At 42.0% G+C, this 19334-nt stretch overlaps 1 protein-coding gene across 1 annotated transcript in view; it reads left to right on the top strand.

Moving 5' to 3' along the window:
- The window catches only part of LOC132820127 (tumor necrosis factor ligand superfamily member 13B-like), a 41691-nt gene that overhangs the window by 12329 nt on the left and 10028 nt on the right, over positions 1-19334 (top strand). The window contains exon 5 of the mRNA XM_060832060.1: positions 16771-16921. Coding sequence (XP_060688043.1) covers positions 16771-16921 — 151 coding nt within the window. The remainder of the gene's footprint in view (positions 1-16770; positions 16922-19334) is intronic.

Here is a 19334-nt window from a genome sequence, read left to right as displayed (position 1 = left end):
CTCCCAGTAATTTTCTGCTCAGGTCATGGTGAAAACTTGTTTCCATTAACACAAGATAGATAGGAATGCCATCTCACAGGATTGCTGTGAAAATTCCAGGGAATAAACATGAACTTTCTTCCTGATGAGCAATCTAAGAGAAAAATTGTAGGGTCATAAAAAAAGTTTTTTTTTCTCTTCTTTTGAGCATATTTTTAAAAACAAGTTATAAACATTGTGCAGACAAAAATGTCTGTTTGGTTATGCAAGATGGTTGTAGGCAGGCGATCATATGATAAAACCTCTGGGAATATGTCCAAAAGAAGTTGGCAACCACTAGCTAGGATCTCTTTGGGATAAAAACTGAAAGCCCTGTGGATGCTGTAAATCAGAACCAAAAACAGAAGTTGCTGGAAAAGCTCAGCAGATCTGACAGCATCTGTGAGAGAAGTGAAAGTTAATGTTTCGGCTCTGGTGAACCTTCCTCAGAACTATTGAAATATTAACTTTGATTTCTCTCCACAGATGCTGCCAGATCTGCTGAGCTTTTCCAGCAACTTCTGTTTTTATATCTCTGGGATAGTTTGGTCAGGATTAATAAGTACCTCTTAATTGCAACAGCAAACACTGGAGACCATGTGAGATAGCCACATTATTGTTACTTTTCTTTTAAATTACAATAAATGTTTAATAATTTTATTTACAAAATAAACTTAATTGACGTAATTAGAGGTTAAATAATACATAATGTTAGAATGTCAGTTTTACAATGTGTTTGTTTTAACTGAAAAGTGTAGCACAGTCAAACAGCTCTATTGAGCATTCCCAGCTGGATAGGAATGCACCATAATGAATTTTAGTGGACAGTCCACACAGTATTCTCTTCTATCACAACATAAAACAAAGAACTGTTGATGCTGGAGACCTGAAACTAAAACAGAAAGTGCTGGAAAAACTCAGGTCTGGCAGCCTCTGTGGAGAGAAGAACAGAGTTAACATTTCAAGTCCAATGACCCTTCATCAGAACACATCCAGTTTTCTGCACCCAGCCATGGTTTGGGTTCAGGATAGATGAGGAGAAAGTGAGGACTGCAGATGCTGGAGATCAGAGCTTAAAAATGTGTTGCTGGAAAAGCACAGCAGGTCAGGCAACATCCAAGGAGCAGGAGAATCGACGTTTCAGGCACAAGCCCTTCTTCAGGAATGAGGAGGGTGTGCCAAGCAGGCTAAGATAAAAGGCAGGGAGGAGGGACTTGAGGGAGGGGTGTTGGGAATGCGATAGGTGGAAAGACGTTAAGGTGAGGGTGACAGGCCGGAGATGGGGTGGGGCGGAGAGGTCGGGAAGAAGATTGCAGGTCAAGAAGGCGGTGCTGAGTACGAGGGTTGGGACTGAGATAAGGTGGGGGGAGGGGAAATGAGAAAGCTGGAGAAATCTGCATTCATCCCTTGTGGTTGGAGGGTTCCTAAGCGGAAGATGAGACGCTCTTCCTCCAGGCATCGTGTTACCATGGTCTGGCGATGGGGAGGCCAAGGACCTGCATGTCCCTGGAGGAGTGGGAGGGGGAGTTAAAGTGTTCAGACACGGGGCGGTTGGATTGGTTGGTGCGGGTGTCCCAGAGGTGTTCTCTGAAATGTTCCACAAGTAGGCGGCCTGTCTCCCCAATGTAGAGGAGGCCACATCAGGTGCAGTGGATGCAGTAAATGATGTGTGTGGAGGTGCAGGTGAATTTGTGGTGGATATGGAAGGATCCCTTGGGGCCTTGGAAAGAAGTAAGGGAGGAGGTGTGGTGCAAGTTTTTCATTTTTTGTGGTTGCAGGGGAAGGTGCCGGGAGTGGAGGTTGGGTTGGTGGGGGGTGTGGACATGAGGAGGGAATTGCGGAGGGAGTCGTCTCGCACCTTCAGACTTAAACTTCTTCAGAATTCTACTGTTGCTTATTAATATCAGATATTCTCATACATGGTAATCTGAGATATATCAGGCTTTTATGTTACTATTACATTATGAAGAAACTACTCTCTGAACACTATCTCTAGTTTATCCAACTGACTCTACCCACATTGTGTAATTTATGCCCATTATGGAGCAGTTATATCCTTAGCACAATTCTATAAGTTCAGTCATCAGGAGGATAAATCCCGTATGGTTTATTTATTTGTGCTGGTAGCGGATGAGAGATCTTTGTGGGTATAAAGACACAGACTGGTATGGCAATACATTTAAAGGTTAATTTATAAGGACTTTCAAACTTTCCCAGTCCTGTATACTGACACTCTAAGATGTTTTTGCAGTGTTTGAGAATTCGTATACCATACATAGGAGGTTGAGGGCAAAAGATCTCTTCTTACTCAGTGGAAACGTTTGCAGGTCACTGATGATGTACACTTCCTTCAGATATGTGTGATCTCTGAATGTCAGTACATTGTGCAATAACAGTTTAACTGTAGGTGTGGTGCCTCCATCTGCACACAGTTTTCAAGTCATTATAATATGTTCACCTTAACTAACGACAGTGCGTTATCTGAGATCACTGTAATGCTGGCATCAGCATCCAGCTAAAACTTGGATCACCTTTTATGTAGATGAATTTGTCAGGTTGACACCCAGTGACAGTTTATTTTCTCCTAGGAAAGGGTAATGTTAGTTTTCCAGAGACAGTTGTCACTCATATAGAGAAGTTTATTCCATTGTGTAATTGAGATGTTTTTCCAGGCTCTAGTCCAAGTCATGAGTGTACATGTCGCCTTGGTAACAATTGGGTTTGTTGTTTGCTTTATTCTTTAGACTGTAGTGCTTCTTCAAGCAATGATCACTTTTTCTACGTTGAATACATTAATGGAATAAGGCCAGCCAATATTTTCTTTGATGTGAAGATTTGAAACCATACCTGTTATAGGATGCTCTAGCATTAGATTGTTTTAGAGTTCCCACTGAAGTTGTCACATGTGGTGTATTTGTTAATTGTAGGTCTGTCTTCAGTGGTTGAATGCTTTATTGTGCTTTAAGTAGTGCTATTTCATAGGAAGAGTACTACTTTCTGTAGTGTGTTCTACATTTGCTGTATAATGCTTTTTAAACAATTATCTGAACTCTGTATCTACTGCTATTTGGACTGCTTGTTCTCCAGCTGGGTTCTTTTTTGTTTGAAGATATTCAATATTGATTTGACAATAATAACGTAGAAACATAGAAGATAGGAGTAGGAGCAGACCATTTGACCTCTCAATACTGCTCTGCCATTCATTGTGATCATGGCTGAACAGCAAGCTCAATTCTCTAGCTTTTGTTTTTGGTTACTTACAGTGTGGAAACAAACCCTTTGACCCAACAAGTCCACACCGACCCTCCGAAGAGCAACCCACCCAGACCCATTCCCCAACATTTACTCCTTCACCTAACACTAAGGGCAATTTAGCATGGCTAATTCACCCTAACCTGCGCATTTTTTGGCCCTCTCGCCATATCCCTTGATGCCTTTAGCCACAAGACTTATATCTACCTTTTTCTTGGAAACACATCATGTTTTGGCTTCAACTGCTTTCTGTGGTTGTGAATTCCCAGGCTCACCACTCTCTGGGTGAAGACATTTCTTCTCATCTCAATCCCAAAAGGTTCATTCCTTATCCTTAACCTATGACTCCTCGTTCAGGACTTTCCCACCACCAGGAATATCCTTCTTGCTTCAAACCTATCTAGTCCTTTTACAATTTTAGAGGTTTCTATGACATCCCCTCTTTCTTCTAAATTCCAGTGAATTAAATGCCTAACCGATTCAATCTCTCCTCAGTTCTACCATCCCAGGAATCAATTTGCTAAACCTTTGCTGTACTTCCTCCATAACAAGAATACACTTTCTCAGATTAAGAGACCAAAATGGAACACAATATTCCAGACGTGGCCTTACCAATGCCCTGTATAATTGCAGTAGGATGTCGTTCTTCCTGGACTCAAATCGTCCCACTATGAAGGCCAACATATATTTGCCTTCTTCACTGCCTGCTGTACCTACATAGTTACATTCAGTGAATGGTGCAGGAGGACAGCCAGTTCTCATTGAACATTTGCCTCTCTCAAATTACAGTCATTCAAACATTAATCTTCCTTCCTATTTTTGCTACCAACATGGATACTCACATTTATCCTGTATCTGCCATGCATTTGCCCACTTTCTCAGCCAAATCATGCAGTAGCATCTCTACATGCTCCACCCAGCTCACCCTAGTATGCTATGATACTGTCACAGAGGAGCTCCTGTTGTAAATTTACACAGTTGCTTGTTTCTGACAGTACCCACAGTTGTAAATGAACAGGTCGACAGAGTTTCCTGGGAATTGATATATGCTAATGAAGCACAAGTTCACCAGTGTTTTATTTATTCTTGAAGTGAAGTATTGATCAAAAGGCTCTTATGAGGGTGTCAATGTAATTTGTTTGTCATTGATCTGTTTTCTGTATAATACATGCTCTTATGTTCTTCCCATACAGTGCAGAAGTCTGCTAACCTGTTCTGCGGTTGATCTTGTGTCCAATCATTTGAAATGTTTGAAATGTTAGGAATTGTGCTTTCTACATTCGTCAAGTTGCTGACCAACAAATTAATGTAATAGCTTGATTTTTTTTTGTTAGAAAGATCAATATCTGTCAATTTTGCTGCTTTGGCTAATTTTCAAAAGCCTCTTGAAATGTTGAGTATATTCTTGATTTGGATGGTATCTGTTGGGATTCCAATGTCCTTGTATTATACTCATTTTGATGTCTTGTTGTAATCTGTGTGGTTAAAGCTATTGTTGCTTCGTTGTCGTAAAGATTGATGTTCTAAAATTGAAAGCTATCGATGTTCTGCATTTTATATGTTGTTTTCAGTGTAAGTCTGGCTTTTTTTCATCGGTGCTCATTCAGGAATTAGCCCCTTCACTGCAAGATGGCTTTTATTGCTGACACACCTTTCCTCACCCGCGCTAACTACATCCACTCCCCGCCCCCACCTCCCCACCCCCACCAAATCACTTCCCACCAATGCCTGAAAAGCTTGTTTTCCCTATTACTTGCTGCAAAATAACTTTATTCACTTACTGTTGTCTTTAATGATTTCTCTCCTGGAGATTTCTGTTCAGTGATTATTCCTTCAGTGTGGTTTTCAGCTCTGTGACCCTTCAGTTGCAAGCGAGTCTTAAAACTACTTCAACAATTTCTTGAAAAGGTGATTTTCTTTTTTAGTTATTCTCTTCTCCAAACAATTTCAGATTTTTTAAATGTGTTCTGGTCACCACACTACCTGAAGGATGTGAATGCTTTGGGGAGGATCCAGAAAAGGTTTACCAGGATGTTACCTGGTATGGAGGGATTTGACAGACTGTGTATGTTTTCACTGGAACACAGCGGGTTGGAGGGCGACCTGATAAAAGTTTATAAGACTGTGAGTAGCATGGATAGAGTGCAAAGTATGAAGCTTTTTCTCAGGGTGGAGGGGTCAGTTACGAGGGGACACAGGTTCAAGTTGCCGCGGCGGTGGGGGGATGTTCAAAAGAGATGTATGAGGCATGTTTTTCATACAAAGGATGGTGAGTGCCTGGAATGCGCTACCAGAGGAAGTGGTGGAAGCAGACACAACAGCAGCATTCACGAAGCATCTGGACGAATGCATGAATAGGAAGGGAATAGAAAGATCCAGATCCTGTAAGTGAAGACAGTTTTAGAATGGAAAGTCAAAATGCATTGGCACAGGCTTGGAAGGCTGAAGGGCCTTTTACTGTGCTGTTTTATTCTTTGTTTTTTAAACATCAATGCTGCCACAATTTTCTAGGCAGTGGATCCCATCACTGCTGGTTTTACATGACGTGCCACTTGATTTTATGTTCATAACCATGAATTTGGGTTTTTGACAGACTGGCCAACGAGATGGCAAGATCAAGAATCTCTGCTGACTTCATCTGTGGGAACTGCACCCAATTCCAGCTCCGCGAGAACCGTGTTAGGGAACTGGAGCTGGAGCTGGATGAACTTCGGATCATTTGGGAGGCGGAGGGGGTTACTGAGAGAAGTTACAGGGAGGTAGTTATTCCACAGCCACCGTCAGGGGTAGGAAAGGGAACCAGCAGGCAGTGCAGGGATCTCCTGAAGCTGTTCCCCTCAACAGCAAGTATACAGTTTTGGATACTGTTTGGGGAGATGGCTTACCAGGGGTAAGTAATGGGGCACAGGTCTGTGGCGCAGAGTCTGTCCCTGTTGCTCCGAGGGGAAGGGGGAAGAGGAGCAGAGCTTTAGTCATTGGGTTTCCATAGATAGGGGGACAGATAGGAGGTTTTATGGGAACAAGAGAGACACATGATTGGTGTGCTGCCTCCAAGGTGCCAGAGTTCATGATGTGTCTGTGTTTTTGGGATCTTTGAGGGGAAGGGGGAGCAGCCACAAGTCATGGTCCACATAGGCACCAACAACATAGACAGCAAGAAAAGTGGGGATCTAAGGCAGGTATTCAGGGACCTAGGGTGGAAGCTTAGAGCTGGAACAAATATAGTAATCATCTCTGGTTTGTTGCCTGTGCCTCATGCTAGTGAAGTGAGGAACAGGGAGAGAGCGGAGCTGAACATGTGGTTTCAGGGATGGTGCAGGAGGAGGGTTTTGGATTCTTGAATAATTGGAGCTGTTTCTGGGGAAGGTGGAACCTCTACAAACAGCTGAACCAGAGGGGTACCAATATCCTGGGGGGTGAAGTTTGCTCATGTTCTTTGGGGGATTAAACTAATGCAGCAGGGGGATGGGAACCTGAATTGTAGTTCCAGTGTACAGGAGGTTGAGGGTCATGAGGTCAGGGATAGGTTTACAAGGTTGCGAGATGGCACCTGCAAGTAGGGTGTTGGTTTGAAATGGGTGTACTTCAATGCCAGGAGCGTCCAGAATTGCAGCATGGGTTGGTACCTGGGATTTCGATGTTGTGGTCATTTCAGAGACATGGCTAGAGGAAGGACAGGAATGGTTGTTGCAGATTCCTGGATCTAGATGTTTCAGTAAGAACAGAGAAGATGGTAAAAGAGGTGGGGGAAGGGGGAGGGGAGTGTGGCATTGTTAATCAAGGGTAGTATTACAGCAGCTGAGATAATTTTTGAGGGCTCATCCACTGATGTAGTTTGGGCTGAGGTTAGAAACAGGAAAGGACAGGTCACCTTGTTGGGAGGTTTCTATAGGCCTCCAAATTGTTCCAGGGATGTAGAGAAAAGGATAACAAAGATGATTCTCGATAGGAGTAAGAGTAACAGTGTAGTCGTTATGGGGGGTTTTAACTTCCCCAATATTGATGAGGAATATTATATTTCAAGTAGTTTAAGTGGGTCAGTTTTTGTTTAATATGTGCAGGAGGGTTTTCTGACAAAGTATGTAGACTGTCCAACAAGGGGAGATGCCATATTGGATTTGGTACTGGGGAATGAACCTGGCCAGGTGTTAGATTTGGAGGTAGGTGAGCAGTTTGGCGATAATGACCACAATTCGGTTATGTTTACAATAGCAATGGGCAAGGATAGGTATATACCATAGGGAAAGAAGTATAACTGGGGGAAAGGCAATTATGATGCGATCAGGCAAGATTTAGGATGCATAGGATGGGAAAGGAAACTGCAAGGGATGGACATACTTGAAAAGTGGAGCTTATTCAAGGAACACCTACTGCAGGTCCTTGATAAATATACACCTATCAGGCAGGGAGGTCATTGTTGAGAAAGAGAGCCATGGTTTACTAAAGAAATTGAAGCTCTTGTCAAGAAAAGAAGAAGGCTTATGTGAGGATGATGTGTGATGGCTCAGAAAGGGGGATTGAGAATTAAAAAGATCAGGAAAATGGGACTGGGATATCGTGGCAATAACAGAAACATGGCTCAGGGATTGGCAGGACTGGCAGCTTAATGTTACAGGATACAAATGCTGCAGGAAGGATAGAAAGGGAGGCAAGAGAGGAGGGGGAGTGGTGTTTTTGATAAGGGACAGCATTACAGCTGCGCTGAAGGAGGATATTCCTAGAAATACATCCAGGGAAGTTATTTGGGTGGAACTGAGAAATAAGAAAGGGATGATCATCTTATTGGGATTGTATTATAGACCTCCTAATAGTCAGAGGGAAATTGAAAAACAAATTTGTAAGGAGATCTCAGCTAATAAGTAAGGAGATCTCAGTAAGAATAATAGGGTGGTTATGGTAGGGGATTTTAACTTTCCAAACATCAACTGGGAGTTTTCTGAAGAAGGGCTCATGCCCGAAACATTGACTCTCCTGCTCCTTGGATGCTGCCTGACCTGTTGCGCTTTCCCAGCAACACATTTTCAGCTACCAACTGGGACTGCCATAGTGTTAAGGGTTTAGATGGAGAGGAATTAGTTAAATGTGTACAAGACAATTTTCTGATTCAGTATGTGGATGTACCTACTACAGAAGGTGCAAAACTTGACCTACTCTTGGGAAATAAGGCAGGGCAGGGGACTGAGATGTCAGTGGGGGAGCACTTTGGGGCCAGCGACCATAATTAGATTTAAAATAGTGATGGAAAAGGATAGACCAGATCTAGAAGTTGAAGTTCTAACTTGGAGAAAGGCCAATTTTGACGGTATTAGGCAAGAACTTTCAAAAGCTGATTGGAGGCAGATGTTCACAGGTAAAGGGATGGCTGGAAAATGGGAAGCCTTCAGAAATGAGATAACGAGAATCCAGAGAAAGTATATTCCTGTTCGGGTGAAAGGAAAGGTTGGTAGGTATAGGGAATGCTGGATGACTAAAGAAATTGTGGGTTTGGTTAAGAAAACGAAGGAAGCATATGTCAGATATAGACAGGATAGATCGAGTGAATCCTTAGAAGAGTATAAAGAAAGTAAGAGTATAATTAAGGGGGAAATCAGGAGAGCAAAAGGGGGACATGAGATAGCTTTGGCAAATAGAATTAAGGAGAATCCAAAGGGTTTTTACAAATACATAAGGATAAAGGATAAATAGGGAGAAAACAGGGCCCCTCAAAGATCAGCAAGACGGCCTTTGTGTGGAGCCACAGAAAATGGGGGAGATACTAAACATGTATTTTGCATCAGTATTTACTGTGGAAGAAGGTATGGAAGATATAGACTATAGGGAAATAGATGGTGACATCTTGGAAAATGTCCAAATTACAGAGGAGGAAGTGCTGGATGTCTTGAAATGCATAAACGTGGATAAATCCCCAGGACCTGATCAGGTGTAACATAGAACTCTCTGGGAAGCTAGAGAAGTGATTGCTGGGCCTCTTGCTGAGATATTTGTATCATCGATAGTTACAGGTGAGGTGCCGGAAGACTGGAGGTTGGCTAACATGGTGCCACTGTTTAAGAAGGGTGGTAAGGACAACCAGTGAGCCTGACGTTGGTGGTGGGCAAGTTGTTGGAGGGAATCCTGAGGGACAGGATGTACATGTATCTGGAAAGGCAACGACTGATTAGGGATAGTCAAACATGACATTGTGTGGGAAATCATGTCTCACAAACTTGATTGAGTTTTTTTTAGGAAGTAACAAAGAGGATTGATGAGGGCAGAGCAGTTGATATGATCTATATGGACTTCAGTAAGATGCTTGACAAGGTTCCCCATGGGAGATTGATTAACAAGGTTAGATCTCATGGAATATAGAGAGAACTAGCCAGTTGGATACAGAACTGGCTCAAAGGTAGAAGACAGAGGGTGGTGGTGGAGGGTTGTTTTTCAGACTGGAGGCCTGTGACCAGTGGAGTGCCACAAGGATCGGTGCTGGGCCCTCTACTTTTTGTCATTTACATAAATGATTTGGATGCGAGCATAAGAGGTACAGTTGGTAAGTTTGCAGCTGACACCAAAATTGGAGGTGTAGTGGACTGCGAAGAGGGTTACCTCAGATTACAACAGGATCTTGATCAGATGGGCCAATGGACTGAGAAGTGGCAGATGGAGTTTAATTCAGATAAATGCGAGGTGTTGCATTTTGGGAAAGCAAATCTTAGCAGGACTTATACACTTAATGGTAAGGTCTGAGGGAGTGTTGCTGAACAAAGAGACCTTGGAGTGAAGGTTCATAGCTCCTTGAAAGTGGAGTCACAGGTAGATAGGATAGTGAAGAAAGCATTTGGTATGCTTTCTTTTATTGGTCAGAGTACTGAGTACAGGAGTTGGGAGGTCATGTTGTGGCTGTACAGGACATTGATTAGGCCACCAGTGGAATATTGCGTGCAATTCTGGTCTCCTTCCTATCAGAAAGATGTTGTGAAACTTGAAAGGGTTCAGAAAAGATTTACAAGGATGTTGCTAGGGCTGGAGGATTTGAGCTACAGGGAGAGTCTGAACAGGCTGAGGCTGTTTTCCCTGGAGCGTCGGAGGCTGAGGGATGACCTTATGGAGGTTTACAAAATTATGAGGGACATGGGTAGGGTAAATAGACAAAGTTTTTTCCCTGGGGTCGGGGAGTCTAGAGGGTATAGGTTTAGGGTGAGAGGGGAATGATATAAAAGAGACGTACTTTTTTACACAGAGGGTGGTACAAGTATGGAATGAGCTGCCAGCGAAGTGGTGGAGGCTGGTACAATTGCAACATTTAAGAGGCATTTGGATGGGTATATGAATAGGAAGGGTTTGGAGGGATATGGGGCGGGTACTGGCAGGTAGGACTAGATTGGGTTGGGATATCTGGTCGGCATGGATGGGTTGGACCGAAGGGTCTGTTTCCATGCTGTACATCTCTATGACTCTATCTAAAGAAAGGACTAAGAAGAGCCAGGAGAGCACATGCAACGGTAGTAGAGTCGCCAATACCGCCCCGTGGCCCAACATTTCAACTCCCCCTCCACTCTGCCGAGGACATGGAGGTCCTGGGCCTCCTTCACCACTGCTCCCTCACCACCAGATGCCTGGAGGAAGAACGCCTCATCTTCCACCTCGGAACACTTCAACCCTAGGGCATCAATGTGGACTTCAACAGTTTCCTCATTTCCCCTTCCCCCAACTCACCCTAGTTCCAAACTTCCAGCTCAGCACTGTCCCCATGACTTGTTCAAACTTGTCCTACCTGCCTATCTCCTTTTCCACCTATCCACTCCACCCTCTCCTCCCTGACCTATCACCTTCATCCCCTCCCCCACTCACCTATTGTACTCTATGCTACTTTCTACCCATCCCACCCTCCTCTAGCTTATCTCTCCATGCTTCAGGCTCTCTACCTTTATTCCTGATGAAGGGCTTTTGCCTGAAATGCCGATTTCGCTGCTCCTTGGATGCTGCCTGAACTGCTGTGCTCTTCCAGCACCACTAATCGCCAACTTTAAGTACATTTAAGTTGACATTAGACAAGCATATGGATGTACAGGGAATAGTGTAGGTTAGATGGGCTTCAGATTAGTATGACATGTCGGCGCAACATCGAGGTACGAAGGGCCTGTACTGCGCTGTAATGTTCTATGTTCCATGTTCTATTAAGTTGTTGATGGATGGGATCAAGGAAAATCCTAAGGCCTTCTATAGGCATATCAGGAATAAAAGAATGACTAGAGTAAGATTAAGGCCAATCAAAGATAGCAGAGGAAAGTTGTGTGTGGAATGTGAGGCAATGGGGAAGCGCTTAATGAATATTTTTCATCAGTATTCATATTAGAAAAGGGCAGTGTTAGTGAGAATACAGAGATACAGGCTATTAGATTAGATGGGATTGCGATTGACAAACAGAAGGTTTTAGCAAATTTGGAAGATCTGAAAATAGATAAGGGCCCTGGGTCGGATGGGATTTATCCTTGGATTCTCTGGGGAGCCAGGGAGGAGATTTCAGTGTCTTTGGCTTTGATTCTTATGTCATCATTGAGGTCAGTGGTAGTGCCAGAAGACTGGAGGAAAGCAAATGTTGTTCCCTTGATTAAGAAGGGGAGTCGGGACAACCCTGGTAATTATAGGCCAGTGAGCCTTACTCCGGTTGTGGGTGAGGTGTTGGGAAAGGTTATAAGAAATAGGATTTATAATCATCTGGAAAGGAATAATTTGATTAGGGATAGTCAACACAGTTTCGTGAAGGGTAGGTTGTGCTTCACTAACCTCATTGAGTTCTTCGAGAAGGTGACATAACAGGTGGATGAAGGTAAAGTAGTTGATATGGTGTATATGGATTTCAGTAAGGCGTTTGATAAGGTTCCGCACGGTAGGCTATTGCACAAGACGGGGTAAAAACAAGGACTGCAGATGCTGGAAACCAGATTCTGGATTAGTGGTGCTGGAAAAGCACAGCAGTTCAGGCAGCATTCAAGAAGCAGCGAGATCGACGTTTTGGGCAAAAGCCCTTCATCAGGAATAAAATTATTCCTGATGAAGGGCTTTTGCCCGAAACGTTGATTTCGCTGCTCCTTGGATGCTGCCTGAACTGCTGTGCTCTTCCAGCACCACTAATCCGTAATATTGCACAAAACACAGAGTTTTGGGATTGAAGGTGATTTAGTGATTTGGATTAGAAATTGGCTAGTTGAAAGAGGACAGAGGTGGTGGTTGATGGGAAATGTTCATCCTGGAGCTCAGTTACCAGTGGTGTACCACAAGGATCTGTTTTGGGGCCACTCCAGTTTGTAATTTTTATAAATGATCTGGATATGGTCTTAGAAGAATGGGTTAGTAAATTTGTGGATGACATTAAAGTAGGTAGAGTTGTGGATAGTGCCGAAGGATGTTGTGGGTTACAGAGGGACATAGGTAAGTTGCAGAACTGGGCTAAGAAGTGGCAAATGAGTTTAATGCAGAAAAATGTGAGGTAGTTCACTACAGAAGAAGTAACAGGAATGCAGAGTCCTGGGCTAATGGTAAAATTCTTGGCAGTGTAGATGAACAGAGAGATCTCAATGTCCAGGTGCATAAATCCCTGAAAGTTGCCACCCAGGTTGATAGGGTTGTTAAGAAGGTATATGGTGTGTTGATGTTTATTGGTAGGGGGATTGAGTTTCAGAGCCACGAGGTCATGCTTCAACTGTTCAAGACACTGGTAAGACTGCACATTGAATATTGCGTGCAGTTCTGGTCACCGCATTACAGGAAGGATGTGGAAGTTTTGGAAAGTGTTCAGAGGAGATTTACTAGGATGTTGCCTGGTACAGAAGGCAAGGCAGAGGGTTCAGGCTGTTTTTGTTGGAGAAAAGAAGGCTGAGTGGTGACTTAATCAAGACGTATAACATAATCAGAGGCTTAGATAGGGTGGACAGCGAGAGTCTTTTTCCTTGGATGGTGAAGACTAACATGAGGGGACATAGTTTCAAATTGAGGGGCGATAGATTTAGGACAGATATCGGGGTAGTTTCTTTACTCGGAGAGTAGTAGGGGTATGGAATGGCCTGCCTGCAACAGTAATAGACCTGCTGACGTTAAGGGCATTTAAACGGGCATTGGACAGACATATGAATAATAACAGAACGGTACAGGTTAGGTGGGCATCAGATTAATTTCACAGGTCAGCACACCATTGAGGGCTGAAGGGCCTGTATTGCTCTGTAACGTTCTATGTTCTATGTCCTCAGATTCAGATTTAGGGTTTATTAGAATTCTGTTTATTGCGTATGCATTATAATATGAAGTATGTCAGGCTCTAATCTGTTAAATTAAGACACTAATCTCTGACTGCTTTCTTCCATCTATCTACCAACAATACATAGCTGGAATGAATGTGAGGTTACCTATTTGGTAGCAAAAACAGGAAACTGAATGGTAATAAATTGGGAAAAAGGGAGGTGCACTGAGACAGGATATCCCTGTACAGCAGTCACTGAAAGTAAGCATGCAGGTGCAGCAAACAGTAAAAAAGGTGAATGATATGTTAACCTTCATAGTAAGAGGATTTGAGAATGGGAGGAGGGATGTTTTGCTGCATATATACAGGACTTTGATGAGACAACTCCTGGAGTATGTTTTGGTCCGTTTATCTGAGGAAGGATGTTCTGGCTCTGGAGGGAGTGCAATAAAGATTTACCAGACTGAAACCTGGGATGGCAGAACTGATGTATATCGGGAGACTGGATCAATTAGGACTTTATTCTTATAGTCTTATGCACTGGAGATTCAAAAGAGGGGATCTTATAAAAACCTATAAAATCCTAGCAGGATGAGACAGAGTAAATGCAGCAAGCATGTTCCTGGTGACCAATGAGTCCAGAACCAGGGGCCACGGTCTAAGGTTCGGGGATTGGCAATCTAGAACTAAGATGAGGAGAACCTTTTTCATGCTGACAGAGGTGAGCTTGTGAAAGTCCCTGCTACAGAAAGTGGTTGAAGCCAAAACATTGCATGTTTTCAAGAATGAGTTAGATCTAGCTCTTCAGGCTGAAGGGGTCAAAGGACATGGGGAGAAAGTGGGAAGAGAGTACTGAGTTAAATGCCCAGCCACAATCATATTGAATGGGGAAAAAGGCTCCAAGGGCTAAATGGCCTGCTCCTGTTTTCTATGTTTCTATGGGTCTGGGGGAAGAGTGGAGGGTTCGTGAACATTCTGGAAGCAAGGGTGTGTCAGTTCCCAGAAGGTAGGAAGTGAGGGATTGGGCCAGCAGCCAGAGAGTCAGGCCATTAGTGGGGTATTGGATCTGGGGGAGGGTTGGGAATCATATTGGATGGGGGTCTGGGCTGAGCAGTGGTTGGAGGGAGGGGGAGAGGTGTAAGAAGTTGGGGACGTTTCAATATCGAGCCAGATATTTAATAGTTACCTGGAAGTTTCTAATCCTCTATTTTTTTCCTGTATAATTACTAGCTTTACTGAGTCAGAACTGTTCGAAGTTTTTGACTACAATGAATTGTTTTGGAGAATTCCAGACGTGGGAAATTGTCCATTAGAAATTCAATATCCCAGACAAGTCCAATGGAGTGTATCATGGTTAGGAGTCTTCGTGGTCCTGGCATACAACTCCAGTCTGCACTTCTCCAAGTCTGCCATTGGAATTGCTGGTCTGTTATCATAGCCCCCTACAGCAGAGGATTTTCTTTTCAGATTGACTGTGAATTGTAATCAAATGGGATTGTGGTTTGGGGTGAAAAGTGATAGGGGAATTGAAATTAGGTGAAAGATTTAAATAGTGTAATTAGCTAATAAAATAAATTATAACCAAAAAGAAAAAAAACTGAGATGACAGATGGACCTGTTAGGTAGAAGAATGGCTGAATATCTACAGGGTATGTGATAAGTTAGTTTACAATGACAATATAATAATCTTTATTACAATTTAAATTCCCAAAAGAAACATAAGAGCTTTCCAAACGGAAATAGACTGGCATATGGAGCTCCCATTCAGCAATGTTTTAAACAAAAAATGTGAATTAAACTTTCTTTTCAGATTGTTATTTTCAAAAAGGACTCACTGTTACTATGCTAAAATGTAGTTAAGCTGTCAGAATCAGAACAGGAAAGGATTACTGCTAATTAAATGCAATTTGGCTTGCTTTTTCCTTTCTGTGAATAGAGATGATATCAGCTAAATGGCTTAAGGATTGACTGAGGCCATCTGTACAACGTTAACTGGCTCACAACAATAAAGATGCAGTAACTAACAAAGAATGTAAAATGTAAAGATCAGACAGTTTGAGAAAGTATAATTATCAGTAGGTAGTTTACATCAGAGAGAGGGCTACTCTCTCTCATTCCTGATGAAGGGCTTATGCTCGAAACGTCGAATTCTCTATTCCTGAGATGCTGCCTGGCCTGCTGTGCTTTGACCAGCAACACATTTGCAGCAGTTTACATCATATCATGAGCACGTGTTGAGTTTCTTAACAATTGTTCCTCCTGTGAGACACACTGCTAAGAGAAAAGGCATACCTGAACATAACTCCCATCTACTCAGCAAAACAACTCTTGTTTTTACATTAATATGGATGTACTCTGCAATGTCAGTAACTTGATATAGTGAATTCTAATGTTCTCTTAACAAGAACTTACAGCATCTATTTAGGGAACTGTAATTACTCTAATGCACAAAGCAAACAAAAAACGTACACATTCAATCATGTTAATTGTTTAGTTCAATAATAATGACACATCACCTATGACTTCACAGTTGCTGTAATGATACTGGTTTATATCATTTGACTGGTTCTGAATAATACCTTCAATTAATAATGTGTTCAAATAACAAATTCAGCAGCACTTACTTTAATTAACAACTCCCAACCCCCTACTCCAACCAATTCCCCAACTACTTTAATTAACTCTGATCTTCAGCAACTTTAATCACCAACTCCTCCTACACATCCACATTCCAATCATTAACAAAACCCTCACCTTCCTTACTCTAATTAACCAACTGTAACCATGTGTATTCAAATTAATAATTCAATCAATAACATTATAGCAACCTTTCAACCACCCCAATTGTAATTAGCAATCAACAGCTCTACTTATTGCAATTAGTAATTCCTAACCCTGCCTACTGTAATTAACAAAATATAATTACACCCATTGTAATTAGCAACCCCAACAGATCTAATTAGCAAACAGTGCCTTGAAGCATATAGCATCAGTATTGCCAGAGTTACCAGCAAGAAAAAAACATGAATGCTAATTCTCCTAATATTCAATTCCATAGGAGAATTTTTTAATCAAGTTATTTAAATTCCACATGTTACAAATTACATCAATGTGATCATGCCTGACAACAAGATGTTAGCACATTTCTGTAAAGAAACATCAGTGACTATATTTATCATGTTCTAATGTCAGCCAAATGTGAGCATCCCCAAGTTTGTTACTTCACCTAACAATGCGTATTTAGTATCTGAATTCTGATTCTGTAATGGCTGTTCATTTCACAGGTTCTGTACTATGATAACTGCATGGCCATGGGTCATGTAGTCCAGAGAAGGAAGGCTAATGTGGTTGGGAATGAACGACCTGTATTGACGCTATTTCGCTGCATTCAAAACATGCCAAACAGCTCACCCAGTAATACCTGTTTCACCGCTGGTAAGACTAGAACCATACACAGTATATCATAAAATGTATCCATAAAAGCTAAATATTATTTTTTGGAATGCTGCGTACATAAGAATATAAGCGAGAGGAAAGATTTAAAAGGAACCTAAGGGACAACTTTTTCATGCAGAGGGTGGTACATGTATAGAATGAACTGCCAGAGGAAGTAGTGGAGGCCGGTGCAATTACAACATTTAAGTTGGGTATATTAATAGTCAGGGTTTAGAAGGATATGGGCCAAGTGATGGCAAATGGGACTAGATTAATTTAGGATGTCTGGTTGGCATGGACCAGTTGGACCGAAAGGTCTGTTTTCATGCTGTACATCTCTACAACTCTGTGACTCTAAGTCAGAGCAAAAGTAGAGCATGTGGAACCTCAAGCCTGCTCCACTGTTCAACAATATCATGGCTGATCTGCCCAGACTTTGATCCTCTTTCTCGCCAGATCATCATAACCCTCAAATCCTCAATATTTCACAATTCTATCTACAATGTCTTTCAGTGACCCAGCCTCCACAATTCTCGTAGGTAGAGAATTCAGATTTTTATTACACTCTGGGAGATGAAATCCATCTGCATCAATTTTACATGAGCATCCTTGCCTCCTAGTTTGCATGATAGTCAAGGAGGTGAATAGGCAAATGAAAACAAAATGCTAGAAATACTCAGGAGGTCATGCATTATCTGTGGTGAGAGAAATAGAATTAATATTTCATGCAAATGAACACAGAGGCTATTGTACAAGGAGGTATAGGATGGAAGTGTGGAAAATAGAACAGATACAGTTAAAGATCCTAGCTATCAACCATGTTGGAGAACCCTCAGTTAGTGAAAAAAGAAGACATTTGGAAGCACTGGTGAAGAAGGTAGCATAGTCAGAATAGATATGACAGAAGAAGAGAAACTGGGTGAATGGAATAAAGTCTTTACAGGAGCATAGGAGAAAGTGCATGGTAGCTGTGGCGGTTAGAGGCATATTGTGAACAAGCACTTTGCAGAAATGTCTGTATGATCCCAAACTTCTGAATGTCTGTCATTTTAATTCTGTGCCTCAACTGTGTTCTGAACACTCTGTCCATAGCTTCATACAAAAGGTCCAGTGAATCTAAACGTAAGCTTAAGGAAACGTTTACAGGCAGTTCACAGCTCGTCACTGAATTCAACAACTTCAGATTGTAACTTCCACTCAAATTCATTTGACTAAATTCTGTTGATGGTGATTCAGTTTTTCCAGCTTACATTTCCGCTTGTCTGTCTCTCTTGTTATTTCAATTTGCCTTCCACCCTTATTCCTTTGTCATTTCATTTTTTCTCCTTCTACATTATCACAGACTTTCCTTTTTCTACTTATCTCCTGCTTTTCTTTCCCAGCCTCTTTACTTGCTTGACTCCTGGTACATCTCTAACATTACCAACTGTGAGAAAAATTGTTCGGTTTGAAATGTTAACTGTTCCTCTCTCTACAGATGCTGCCTGACCTGCTGAGATTTCCAGCATTTTTAGATTCTGCAATATGTTGCTTTTGCTGATAGGCAAGGAATTGAATTGGTAAGATTTCCACTTTTTTGAGGGTAGGACATGCCTACGCATTTTAAATTTTTTTAAGCTTTACTAGGAGAGGAGCTTAGATCTGAGAAACAGGTATTCAATACAACAGCCTAAATGATGTCAAGGTCCACTGTATAGGGCATGAAAAGTAAAGAGCTTTGACTAGACTTTAGGAGAGTGGAGACTTTGGGAGGAGGCAAGTGGGTTATTAATCTCACATTTTCAGCTGAAGACATTTGCACGCACCTTAGCTTATCTTAGGAATTCACATATTGCAATTAAAGTTGAAGATGGAATGTTCATAGAAACTCTTGTCTAAATACACACCTTCATTCTGAAGTAAATGTGGAGTAGGTTGCAGAACTTTGGATTGTTCCATTCGTTGGGAGACCACTATCAGTAGTCTGCTGCTTTTTACTGTTTGCAGATTGATAGTCTTGCACTGAATTTCACAAATTGTCTTGTTAAAGAGCTGGTGTTGCTGCTGGAATATCATTCTACTTTCGACTTTTCCATATTCAACAATACTTCCATCTCCAAACTTAATTGCTGTGAAGGTGCGAGGGAATTGGTATGCCATAGTGTTACAGATTGTGATACAAATCAAGTTGCCACAGTCTTACGAGACCATAGAGCTGCTCTCTCACTAGAGATTTAACCTGAGGGCCACCATACCTTAGGGAAACAGTATATTTTAACAATTATCGATGTGTCAACAAGATTCCTTAAAGTAGTGGCTTTGGAAAACATTACTGCAAAAATTGTAGTAGAGATGTTAGTTCAACTACTTACAAGTAACGGATTACCAAAAGAAATACAATCAGATCAGGGTTCACATGTTATGTCAATAATTG

This window comes from Hemiscyllium ocellatum, chromosome 11 (assembly GCF_020745735.1).
Source record: "Hemiscyllium ocellatum isolate sHemOce1 chromosome 11, sHemOce1.pat.X.cur, whole genome shotgun sequence".
Lineage (NCBI taxonomy): Eukaryota > Metazoa > Chordata > Chondrichthyes > Orectolobiformes > Hemiscylliidae > Hemiscyllium > Hemiscyllium ocellatum.
The sequence above is the reverse complement of the archived record's forward strand: the minus strand, read 5'-3'. Positions and strand labels throughout refer to the sequence as shown.